The sequence below is a fragment of the Rhinolophus ferrumequinum genome, chromosome 13 (genome assembly GCF_004115265.2).
Source record: "Rhinolophus ferrumequinum isolate MPI-CBG mRhiFer1 chromosome 13, mRhiFer1_v1.p, whole genome shotgun sequence".
Lineage (NCBI taxonomy): Eukaryota > Metazoa > Chordata > Mammalia > Chiroptera > Rhinolophidae > Rhinolophus > Rhinolophus ferrumequinum.
The window spans coordinates 21,516,020-21,529,444 of record NC_046296.1 but is presented as its reverse complement, the minus strand read 5'-3'; the positions used below and the strand labels follow the sequence as shown (position 1 = coordinate 21,529,444).

At 41.3% G+C, this 13,425-nt stretch overlaps 1 protein-coding gene across 2 annotated transcripts in view; it reads left to right on the top strand.

Moving 5' to 3' along the window:
• ANTXR1 (ANTXR cell adhesion molecule 1) overlaps nt 1-8,428 on the top strand; it is a 217,256-nt gene extending 208,828 nt beyond the window's left edge. For both annotated transcript variants that reach the window (XM_033124998.1, XM_033124999.1), the window contains exon 18: nt 4,489-8,428. In XM_033124998.1, the coding sequence (XP_032980889.1) occupies nt 4,489-4,749 (261 nt within the window). In that variant the 3' untranslated portion in view covers nt 4,750-8,428. The remainder of the gene's footprint in view (nt 1-4,488) is intronic.
• Nucleotides 8,429-13,425: the final 4,997 nt, after the last annotated feature.

Sequence of the window (13,425 nt, the reverse complement as noted above, 5' to 3'; positions counted from 1 at the left end):
CCAAACAGATGTTTTCTAACACTCATTACACATGAGCTCACCCCTGGCAAGTCTTTTGCACACAATCAGCCCACAGTTCTCACATCTCCCCTGTCAGCCCACAAACCCAAATTCAGAATTCACAGGCAAGCTTGAGTCCTTACCATGGTAACCAAAGAGCAGAAGATGGAGAGTCCAGTTTTGAAATTCGATTTATTAGTATTTATAAATCTAATGACCAGCTGGAAAACATGCAATACTAAGAGTTAGCCAAACTAAGTAGCATAAAAAGATGTGTAAACTGGCTGCCCCAAAGGAATTCAGATTGAAGCATTCGAGTAAAGAGCTCCAAAGCCAACTCAAATTTTGATTGAATTATAAAAGATTAGGGCTGAAGGACCCCTGGATGCCATCTAGCTAGCACAACAATTTTATTTGACAGATGAGGAAGCTGAGGCCCACAGAGAGAAAGTGTCTTACTCAAGGTTTCCTAGTGAGTATGCTAGTGACAGAACTGGACACCTCCTTCCCAGGCCTGACCCACAGAGCAGACCACAGCCTTACCCCTCCAGTTTCCTGTCTCTGCTCACTGTGAACCATTGGTGTCTGCAGTAAAACTGGGAAAAAGCCAGAACCTGGTCAACAAGATCTGTCATCCCAACTCTACCATGATTGTTTCGGAGTGTATCACCTCCAATTTATATAAAAGATTTTATTGAGGAACAATTTCCTTTGATAAATCAATCAAAAGTAACCCCCCAAAAGGTATTTTTAAAGGTAACATGTTAACATTTCTAGTATGGAAATCAAGGGGAACAAATAGGATTCTGGCCGTCCCTCACCCAAGATCCTAGAAGGTATTCTAAGGGGCAATGAGGGGATGACCAAAGAGACCTAAACTCACAGCCAAGAGTTCATGGACCTTTGATCCTCTGAGAACTTGAGGGGGAAATCTGAGCTTTCAACAAAGGCTCGCTCCACCTCAGAAACCTCTGGGGATAACAGCAGTATCTGTGGAGCATCAGCTTAATCTTGAACTTGGTGCTGCATTAAAGATCTCAAGAAGAAGCCAGATGCTGCCTCAGAGACACTCACCCACAGTTGGGGAGCAACGCTGATACTGAGAAGAGTACCAAGTGGCATAGTATATGTTTTCATTGAACAAATACTTGTGGAGGGCTTAGGATGGGCCAGCCTGCACATTCTGCAATAAAAAAGCAAGAAATTGATTGAAAGATAGAAACCAATGCCAGATCACAAAGGGCTGCAATATGCCATTGGAGGCATTTGGATTTTATTCTAAAGATCATGGGGAGCCACTGAAAGATTCCGAGCTGGGCAGTGAATTGACCGGATTCATGTTCTGGAAAGATCTCTTGACAGCTAGGTCAAGAGCTGATGGATTGTGACCAAGTAGCTACAATGCGTGACACCATCTACAGTGCTTCAAGAAATTGTTGGTACTTTTGGTCTGCCGTCAGGATAATACAGTGAAAAAGAGGAATCGTGCCTAGAGCAAGCAGAGCTGCTTTTAATCCCACTTCGACTATTTATCAGCTATATAATCTTGGGCACGTTATTTAAATAAATCTAAGCCCTCAGTCTCCTTTCTGTACAATGAAGATAATAATACTTAGCTCATAGGGTTTTGATAATAAATGAAGAAGATGATGTGCCAAGACATTTCCAATAATCCCCCCAGTGTCGTTTGAATCAGGCAAAGCCAAATGGCATTTTCCAGCCTCGGAGGAGCCCCTCCAGCTCCCTGCCAAGCTACCACTTAGCAAGAGATACCGTTGCATTTTCTTCTTAGAATTTACCAAGAGCATTTTGTTGCTAATGTGTGAAAATCACTGGCATTCATTCTCCGTAAATGAGCAAGCTGAGGTAAACTGAGGTCAAAGCCAAATCTTGAATCTGAATTAAACCACCCAAAAACAATACTGCAAAGAATTAAACTGGGTGACAAAGACCAGTGTAGGAACTGAGCTCTCCAATTGTCCTAGCAACATTTTAAGCAAACACTGGTGCAGATTTGCTGGCATACATGACACTGAGAACATCTGGCCTTTCTATTATCCTCTCACAAGCAAAAAATGATGTCGTGTAAACTGATCTTTAGGCCAATTATATGGTCTAAGTGTTACAGTGTTTGTGTTGGCTCCTCCAGCTCCAGGTTTTAAGAACTTAATTTGTAGCCACACCCCACCCTGAAGCCCTAATTGCGTCTTACTGTAACTGACCCCAAGGATTTGTTTATGTGGAGTCTGTACCTTTTTCAGGACGATAAGTATGTATAAATGCATGGTCAGTCAACTGGGTGTGCAAAACACCGTGGGAGGTCTATAAGTTACAGGAGTTACATTAGCAATGGGAAGATAGAGGAAGGTACATAAGAGGGAGGGCTCTGAGTGCTGCCCTGGTGACATGTCCAAAACTACAAGTTTCCCCTGTACACCAGTTTTATTATAGAAGCCAGGTGTGGCATGTAGAGGCTCCAGCCTGCAGCTCACGTAGAAGGCACTAACGTAGGAGTCAGAAAACCTGACACTACCTCCAGCTCACCTTTCTACAGTAGATAAGGTCATTATTGTGTCTGAGCGAGTTTCCCCATCTAGACTCAACTTCATTTTCCAAACACCATGTGCCAGGCACTGTTCCAAGGCCTTCCCCAGCACCTATTAGGTTAATCCTCATAATGACTGTCAGTGGCAGGTGGTATTATTACCCTACCCCATGTCACACAGTGGGTGTCACACGGCTGAGGCCCTGCACAGGCGGTGGGCTTGCCCCCTCCCTTCTGGCTGCGTAAGGAGTGCTCTAGGCTGTTGTGTCAGCGCTAATGTACTAGGGTCTATAATGAACCATCACCCAGTTCTCTGAAGCAGGAGACCATGGGTGCAGCCCTAGGATGTTACTGACTGTAGGAAGTGGGGGGTCCTTGCCTCTTTCCACGCCAGCCGACCCCAGCCCCCTGCAACTATAGCCAAGAGGGCAGGAAGCAGCTGGAAGGGCTGACGAGGGAGGTCTTTCCCCCACCTGACTCCCACCCCCAGCCTCTGGGTTTATGGGCCTCCTCTCGCGCTCCAGCCCAGCACCACTGACCCCTAGAGGGATGGAAAGAGCGGTGGATGGCCAGCCCCAAAGGAAGTCTGAAGCCACACAAGGACTAGACCCAGGCTCCAACAGCTCCTTCCCCAGAACTGGAATTTTCCTTCGTCTTTAAAGGAAATGAATCTCCCCATTCTCTTGGTCTGACTTAGCATGTCTAGGAACGAAGGGCAGAATGTATAGTACAGTAAATCCCAACTCTGAGTTGTCCATGACAGGAATTTTTCACAGATGGTAATCATTAGGGCTTTAACATCTTGAGCTTTATCCAGAATCATAAATAAACTGTAATCAAGGTTTAGATTTATAAAACTGTAAAGAGGGCTGCTTGGACACTGGGGATTCACAGTACTGGGTTACAAATCAACTCACGGCATGAAAGCTTGAACTCAATCTGGGAGTTCTGGGCAATGCACTGAGAAGATGGTAACTTAGTTCTTCAGTTAGTGGACCCCCAACCAGAACCTAACAAGGGTAGGCCCTGGTTTAATCTCATGAAATGCAAACTCAGAGAAAATGGGGTTCTGTCATCTAAATATGGCATTGTAATTCCTAAACCAATAGTGGAGCAGCAAAGTACAAAACATGGCTGCTCCCTTCCAGAAGTTTCTCATCTGGTCGGGGAGAACAGGCATTTATAGATTCAACAATTGTAGTATGCGGGTTTAGGTGTGTGGCATAGACCGTCACTACAGAAGAATTTAGAGAGGGAAGCAGAGGTTAAGTGGAGGTGAGAGTCATCAGGGAAAGATGTGCAGAGGACCAGGGGCTTACTGATGACTGGAAGGATAAATGGAGATGTGCGTGCCTGAGGAAAGGTTTGCTCAGCCCCCATCTCCCACTAGTAGGCACTTGTGTCCCTGCTGTGACTCTCATCCTACGCCAAGTCTCAAATCACACACTTCTATATCCTCCAGGTAATTGTCCTTTGGGTCATTGTTCCTTACCTTTCACCAATCCCACCTCTTCCTAGTTGTGTGGCCTTGGGAAAGTGATTTAACTTTTCTAAGCCTGGGTTTCCTCATCTATGACATAGACCATTGATAATAATACCGGGCTGGCAAGGCTGTTGAGACTAAATCTGATGACCTCTGTACTAGGCTTGACTCCGTGCATCCAGTTACCGTGAGACCCCTTCTCTTCCTCCTCCTTGAGAGAGTGACTGCAGGAAAAATGAATTTTAAATAATCTTGTAACAGAGTAAGCCCAGGAAAAGGAAACAGGGTGCTTTTTGTTGTCAAGTTCTATTGCGTGGCAGTAGAGCATAGTCATAAACTTCGTGTCTGCTTTCTACGTATTTGTGTTTCTTTCAGGCCGCCCACCACACTGCCCACCTGCCCTGTTGTAAGGTCGTAGCAAGCTTCCGCTTACATTTCTTTCTCTCTGATTCTCTTCCAGGGGCGCTGTATCAACTTCACCAGAGTCAAGAACAATCAGCCTGCCAAGTACCCCCTCAACAACGCCTACCACACCACCTCGCCACCTCCCGCCCCCATCTACACTCCCCCACCCCCTGCCCCTCATTGCCCGCCCCCACCCCCCAGTGCTCCCACTCCTCCAATTCCATCCCCACCTTCCACCCTTCCCCCACCCCCTCAAGCTCCACCTCCCAACAGGGCCCCGCCCCCTTCCCGGCCTCCTCCTCGGCCTTCTGTCTAGAATCCAAAGTTCATGCTCTGGGCTCTCTCAGAAACTTTAGGGAGGAGGCTCCTCTGTGGTGGTAGAACAAGTCTTTCCAGTTAAAGGAGGCTTCTGCTTTGGAAATGAGTGGTGATAAAGCCCACTGATGTTCACACACGTTAAAAAATGGTTTGTAATGCCAATACACCAACGATTGTGATCAGCAGAAAGAAACTGAAATTCTGAAATGCCTGAAAACAAACCATGAGGCAACTACAGTCACAACTATAGCCAGCCAGCCAGCACCTCTAGAAGGTTCCAGAGACAGTGAAACTGCTGAAGTGCTCTAAATGGGAACATGTCTCATGGAGACCAATAAGAAATCATTTCTTTGAGGGTGAAACGCAGAGTCGGATAAGAAATAGCATTGCTGAGTTTCTAAATGCTGCCTTCCTTCCTCCATTCCATTTCCATCACTTCCCTGGACCCTTGGCCTAGGAACCAAGGAATCCTTACCCCTGTGAACCACCCAGGAAGGTGAAAACCCTTTGCCTACAACTTTGGGGAAAGCTTGGGGTACTCATTGTGGCAAGGAACTTAACATCAGACAGATATCCAAAAGCATGTCTTCCTGGGATTTGCAGAGGAGTAAAATTATGCCACATTTTTTTATTTTCCAAATTCTCCTGGTTTCTAAGTGAGGAAGAGGAAGCAGGTGTTTACTGATGGAAAAAGGTATGTCGCCATGTTGCTGTGTAAGTGGAATCAGGTGTGTGCGTTGACAAGGGGAGTACTGACTGCAGCATCAGACAGTTTCTAAAACCCACAGGCCATCAGCAGCTTGGGGTGGCTGGCTTTGGCCTAACATGGTCCCCTAAATCAACAGACAATGCATTGTAGAAGAGCAACCTATTAATGATTCATGTTACATGTCAAGATTGGGCTTTGGTTTAAAAATCACTTCAGCTATGAAGAAGTGATTGGTCCCATTTTCCAGAGACAAACGTGAGTTGATCTTCCAAAATGGCACCACTACCACCTACCACACAATTTCACCAATTTTATTTTTCTTGTTTGGTAAAGTTGTGCACCAGAGACTTCTAGGCAGAGCTGAAAGACAATGGTCCTGACATAATAAGGAAACTCCCCAGGTTCTTTGATTAACCCAAAACAAGCCATGCGTGTAGGCGCCAATATATTTCTCCTTGGCTTTTCAACATACTCACAAATTATTATCAGCTGTTAACCCAGAGGCAATACACCAAAAATGCTCTGCCTGAAATTCTCACCATGCCTAGAACCTACTACATTCCCCCACGTCTTTCTGAATCTGTGGTTATCAGTAAGCCCTATAAGCACTTTCTAAACCTTGGGCCTCATCACCCAGGGGTGAAAACAGGGCCATTGTTGTGGGCCTCCTGCATCAGCCTGTTCAAAATTATCTCCCCCGCTCCAGCTTTCCACAGGTTTTAAAATTTCTCTCCCAAACCCTTTAAATCTTTTGAAGAACAAAGCAACATATAAAATAAACATAAATTTAATGCTTTGGGCTATGGTCTCCAAAGATCCTTCAAAAACTCACCAAGCCAGCCTCATTCTTTCATCTTACTTAGAACAGAGACATAAGGACCTGGCATGCATTTTATAAACACCAATTCTTATAGCCATGGCAGACATTATTAATCAATTGCAGCTCTATTTCCCATGGAGCCCAATGATTTCTTTACAATCCTCAAATCACAACTCCACAGATCCACCACTCATCAGTCAGAATTGAGACAGAGATGAGCCCTCTCTGATGAAATAGAGATTTAGAAAGCAAAAACAGAATGTGTGAGGGAACGGGGAAACCCTGGGGCGTAAAATGTATAGTCAGGAGAAAATAGATCTAGGCAGAGTGCCTAGATCACAGGCACTAAATCTGCAATGCCAATGCCAGACGGACACTTCCGTAAGTGCACCTCAGACCCAGCCCTTCTCTCAGAGAATTCCCCAGCCTTCTCATAGAACTAAAATCAAAGATAGTTTCCAGGACCTATGAAAACAACCTCCGTCCCCCATCCACTAACCTGGCCCATATTGTCTATTTTTAGAACACTAGGCTTCTTCTTTAGTATAGTTCCCTCATGAAGTGGAGGCCAGAATGTCTCGGCCACCTAAAGTGGCATTGCTGGACTCCAAAACACCATTCCATAAAAGAATGGGTTCCCCAGGCTCACAGTGTAGAGACGTTGAGCCCATGGCAACTGTTTTGACTGCTGGCAGTACAAAACGGTCCCCCCACACACACCACTGCCGCATGACGCACTGCGGCCAAAAGAAAGTTCAAGCCACGATGCTGACGTTGTTGTGCAAAAAGATGGTGGGCATTGAGTGAGAACGCAACATTCCCGATCTCAACAGCACATCAATCAGAAGCCCTGTGCAGTTTCCAAGATGTCGTTTTGGTGAACTTTTTGATGAAATAGGGAACTGCAAATATATGATGATTTTGAAGAGGATTAGCAGGATTTGTCCTTAAAACTGACTCATCATGTCATTCCTAGTCATTTAAAATTACAGTTGAGAAGGAAAAACATCTATACTGCATGAACAAGGCAATATTTTAATAATAGGCTATTACAGGCAGGAAATTTCTTTAACTGGCTTATAAAATCTATCAGTACTTGTATCATTCCCTGTAAAAGGCAGCAGACGTATGATTGTGATTAGGAAACTGCACAAAATTACTTTTTCAACTCCCATGTTATTGTCCTTGTGAAGTTTTCTTATAATAAAACCCAATTTTTTTTTGTTGTATATATTCGTATTCCATGTGTTAGATGGAAGCATTTCCTATTCAGTGTGAATAAAAAGAACAGTTGTAGTAAATTATTATAAAGCCAGTGATATTTCATGGCAGGTTATTCTACCAAGCTGTGCTTGTTGGTTTTTCCCATGACTATTGCTTTTATAATGTACAAATAGTTACTGAGATGACGAAACCCTTGTTTGCACAGCATTAATAAGAACGTTGAGGGGTCCCCACTGTTGATGACCAGCTCTCAAACAGTTTCAGGCCTGGAGCTTGGCACATACACCCGTGAGACACAAGGTCTCTCTTTTACCAAAGTCAAGAGCAGAGCTAGTGGACAAATTAATTAACAGTCTTGGATATCTGGCCATGGGTGACCTCACTGTAAATATGGGCAGAGATAATCTCGAAGTCTCATGTACACTAAAGTCCAAACGCTGTGTCAGATGAGGGACAACCATCAAAGAATTAGAAAAAATAATAATTATGAGATAATGAGCAACAGTTTCAGCTCAGTGTCAACTCAATAAAAATAATTAATGCTGTGTAAAATGGGTTGAATTAGTTTGCAAACTATATAAAGATATACGCAGTAAAACCCCTGTTAATGCACACCAGACGGGAATGGGGTGTTCTTGTCAATTGCCTTTTCTAGTTATCTGAGCTCTACTATATTATCACTTGGATAACCGATTTAAAAGAATTAGAATATGATTTTTTTAAATACACTTAACATTAAACTCTTCTTCTAATTCTTTCTTCTTTCTGTGATAATTCAGAAGACAGTTATAGATCTCCAGTGCGTCTGAGTCATTGTTATAAAAAACCAGTTATCGCTGTACCATGCTATAGGAGACCAGGCTACACCTGTACAATGACGAAACCTGGAAGTTGCTTCTTTTAAAAAAAATAATAAATTCCTAAAATCAACTCTTTTACTGGTTGTGTCTCTTTGTTATAAAAAATAAAGCATAGATTGTTCAAGTGCTTCACATAGTAAAGCATTTACTATCCTGGTCATAGTAAAATGGCTGTCATTCTACAAATGAAATTATATTTTCTCAAATTATTTTGTGCCCTCCACTAAACTCTTTACTGTCTTGATGACTCTGATTTCTTCTTTCATTCAAAATATCTTTTTATTTCTAGTAACAATTCTAAAATTTAAAAAGTAACCCATGCTAAATGAAAAATAAAATGAAAAGTAAAGACAGAAAAGCACATGGAAGAAGTGTATCATTTAGGATTGTGTCTAGCTGCCTGTAACAGAACTGGGGCTATGATGGATTTGACTCACAGAGCAAGGATTTCTGGAGATTTTCAGCTGCTCAAGAAACTGGGCAACGTCATAGACAGTGCTGCATTAAATACCCTTCTATCCACATACACTTCAAAATATGATTATTATTTCTACATTTCTGATACAAATGACTTTATTCTTCCTGGAAGCTTCAATTCAGCTCCTCCATTTACGTTTTCTGTAGGTAAAAGAGTGTCTCTTACTAGTTCCTGAATTTGTTTCTCTGTAAGTCCTCATTAAACCTTGAATTTATCTTAATTGGAATAAAACCATCTGCAAACAGAAAATCATTCCACCATTTCTTTCCAAGATTTCATTAGTATTCAATTTGCATAGCATTTTGAGCACACAGACGTTTTTAAGATTACATTCTTAATTGTTGGATCGTTTTTAAGATAAATAGCAATTTGGAAGGAAAAAAAGTTGGCGCTTGACCTCACTTCTTACACCAAAATTAATTCCAGCTGCATTTAATCTAAGTGTAACAAATAAAATCAGGAAAGTACTAGAAGTGGAAAAAAAATTACTATATGGTATAAAGAATTTTTAAATCCTGCATATTGCTTGCATTACCAACCAACTTTCTTATGAAATCACTTCAACTACACTAAGTAGTGCTCCAATATATTAAGTTGAATAAAGAAAGGAATCATTAGCGACAGGGATGAGATCGTTGATCACGTGGTGACTGTGACCTTGAGTGGGAGAATCACAATTGTTCTCACTAAATCCAATTTTCAGTCTTCAGATAAGTATGTGTTTCTCTGGAGTCTCACTTCGGTATATAACAATCGTTATAATACTTGATCCATCTACATACATTGCAAACAAGGTCAATGTTGCATCCACTTATCAAACATTTGGTAGAAGACTACAGAGGAGGCATATGCAAAACAGATGGATTTTATTCTGATTATGGTTGTACTGCGTTGTCTTGGACCACCGCACCCTCAATGCAAAGTTATCAAACCTAAACAATGTAGAAGCCTTATAATTCCACTAGGTATAATCTTTCATTCCTTTCCTTTTTACTCAGCATTCAAATGGTCACTTAGTTATATAAATTCTTCCTGCTCTACTTAAATTGGGACAATGTTAATTTTTAGAGTTAAAATTGTGCAACATCTCCTTTACTAAGTTTTAAATATCATTTCACAATGTACTTATAAAGCAAGAGCAGCAGTTAACAAAATGCCTGAGTCACTAGGGAGCTCAAAGCAAAACTCTGTTATAAGATGTTCTATTAAGTGTGCACACTCAGTTCTTTAGTTGGCGCCTTTAGTTGGGAGTTTCTTGTAAACATTAACCTGGATACTCATAAAAGACATTTTCTTTTGTGCAGTGAAATGGTTTGCATTCTTCCAAAACATTTTAGAAGTACAAGAAATGTTGGGTATGAATGCTAAGGGTCCAGAAAACATTTCGTTTTCTTCTGAAGGAGAAGTCATAAGACAAGAGAATTGCCCGCCTCCCATCACTGGCCCCTTTCACAACTGTTCACCACAAGAAGAGGCCATGGAAGACTTACAGCCCTCCATCTTCACTTTTTTTTTTTTTAAGTATGAAACTTTGACGTTCCCCTCCCTTTGAGCCCCACCCCAGCTTGGCAGGAGAGAGAGCACATGTCTTTTCGTTTAGTTTTACTCTTAGAATTATTTACAGGACACCTATAGATTCTGTAAGAGGCTGGCTTAAAATTAATGATGATCTACACTTCCAACCAAGGTCTTGTGAAGATAGATAGATGTCCCATGCGAATTCAAAGAGCGGTCGGTGCCTGTATGTGGTGATGCGGAAGCATGTGCATTCATCTGAAATTGCAGGAATGGGCTTCTCCACAACTGGAGTGAACTCCAAGTGACTGGGAGGCAGCCTCTGTCCCTGCAGAGGTGGCCGGGTAGGGGGCGGGGAAAGGGGGTTCAAAAGGCAGTCGCCTAAGGGTGAAAAGGAAGACAATGGGAAGTCTTCACACCGGAAGGTGAGAGGAGCAATTCTAGACAAAAGGGGGGATAAAGGAAGATGTAGCAAACCAGGCTGCGTATGTTCTGGCAATCCAGGTGCGGTGCAGGTAAACTAGGACTTGGGAGGTTAGGTCAGCTATGTGGTCTTGCTGGCAAAAGATATCAGGCATGATAATGTAGTCGCTAGGGTACAGAAAGAACCAAGGGACCATTTAACTTCTGGTGGCAATAACTGTATTGTTGGGCATACCTTCACTGAGAACAGTACTGACAGCTGGTGGTGTCGAGCCAAGGGAACAGCCAGACAGATCCTAGTCAATTCCTCTTGTTCCCAATGATGGCAAAGCTGGTAGACCCCCAAACCATGTCACTGTCCTGGAGCTGACAGGCTCTTTTATATATTTAGTTTGGGGAAGAAAGATGTAAACTGCTTTGAAAGAATTTACATTGGCTATAATTAAAGGGGGTGGGAGAAGGTGAAGCAGAGATAGTTCTGGGATAGGTGCCGCAGACTCTGTAAGGAAAAAGTGTTTTCTCTTTTGGATTGGTTGTGGGCAACAGTCCAGAAAGTTCATGAAAATGAGATGTGGTGACGTCTGGTGGTCAGCTACTCAGTTAGTTATTCTCTCTAGATAATTGCAGAAATAGCCACCTGGAAGTTTATTCCGAGTTTCAACATACATTCAGTAATGTAAGCAGTTTTGTACAGCTGTTCACGGATTAACCTCTCTTGTCTCTTCCTTCCACGCTCTGGCCTGCTATAATTTAATTTAGGCCATCTCAAAATTTTTCCCTTGTTGGGAGCAATCATTTGTTGAGTCCCAGTCATTTCTCCAAGAAGAAAAAGTTTCTTTCCTGCTTCAGTCATGCAGTTGCCACAAACACTCCTTGCTAATGCCACATTCAGCGGCCTTCTACACTCTCTGCAGAACTGGGTGTAATGAGCATCTCTTGGTGCTAAACAGACACGTTATCACTGCCTGTGCAACACGTACAGTTTCGGTGGTTTTGCTTCCTGTGTTTCAATGAGGCTGAGCAGACTTTCAGACTCGTTCACATCTGTATCTGCTCCAATGACGCAATCACTGCCGTGAGGAGTAGGACCTGCAGAACTGCAGGCAAATTGGATTGCACAGCCAACCTTTGTCAGACATTTCCATCTGCCCCAACAAAGCTACCAAAACAATCGCTCACTCTCACCAGGACCTGGCCACTACACATGTTACTTGCTGAGAGCGTTGGTTCTCACAGGATTTTAATGTTTAGATCAGCACTTTTTTTTTTTTCAATATTTGCTTTTAGGAAATCCTTAAAGATCATTATCTTTATTTAATCTTGAACTATTAGTAAAAAGAAGAGATTCTATCTAGCACTATATCCTAGATATAGTTTTCTTGCTTCTAATTAATAGTAACTGGTAATTGATGTTTTTACATTTTAATTTCCTTTGCAAGTTAGGAATAGAAAAAAACAAGCTTTCTTAGCCTGATAAAAGCTATCCATCAAAAAACTACACAAACATTATCTTAAAGTTACAATATTAGGTGTATTTCCTTTAAAATAAAAAACAAAATAAACAAGAAAGAATTATAATGATCACCAACCAGTATTATTCACTTTTGGTCCTAGACAGGACAATAGCACAAACAAAATAAAAAAATAACTATATCAGGAAGAAAAAAGTTGTCTATATTTGCACACAGTATAATTCACTACATAAAAATTCCACGAGAATCAACTTAAAAATTATTAGAACTAAGAGGCCAGTAAGCAAGTCAGATACATGATCAACACCATCAATGACCATCACCAGTTAGAAAACTGTCTATTCATAACAGCAAAAATTAATTGTACACGTTTATGTTTTTAAATTATATGTAAATTTTGTATACCGGCAGACCTCAGAGATCTAGCAGGTTCAGTTCCAGACCACTGCAATAAAGCGAGTATTGCAATAGAGTCACAATCTTTTTGCTGATGGAAGATCTTGTTTTCAATTTGTAAAAAATGCAACATTTGTGAAGTACAATGAAATGAAATACAATAAAATGCAGTATGCCTGTAAATATATAATATATATAAATATTAGAAATTACACACACACACACACACACACACACACACATATATGAAATAAACCTAACAAAATATGTACAAAACTTATAGGAAAACAACTATAAAACTTTCATAAACTATCCTTAATAAATAGAGAGCTGTACTACATTCCTGAATGGGACTTATTACTGAAAAGATCATCAGTTCTCTCACAAATACATGGTCTACAAATTCAAATCAATGCCAATAAAAAAAAAAACCTAGCAAGATTTTTCAGTAATTTCAAATACTGATTCTAAATTTTAATTAAAAGAGAAAAGGAACAAGTATAGCCAGTGTATGGTAATACAACAGAACAATTTTCAGAACTAGACCTATAAATATATGGAAGTTTAGTTTATGACAATGGTGGCATTTCCAAGAACTAATTCTCTAATAAAGGGCTATCTAATTGGGAAAAAAATAAGGTGAAATTTCTATCTCCACTATATAAAAATAGACTCCAGGTGAATTAAAGAGAATGCAATGAAGTCTCTTTGCTTCTGATTAATAGTAACTGTTAGCACTGACCTATGAATGGTCAGTTCTTATAATCTCGCCAATCG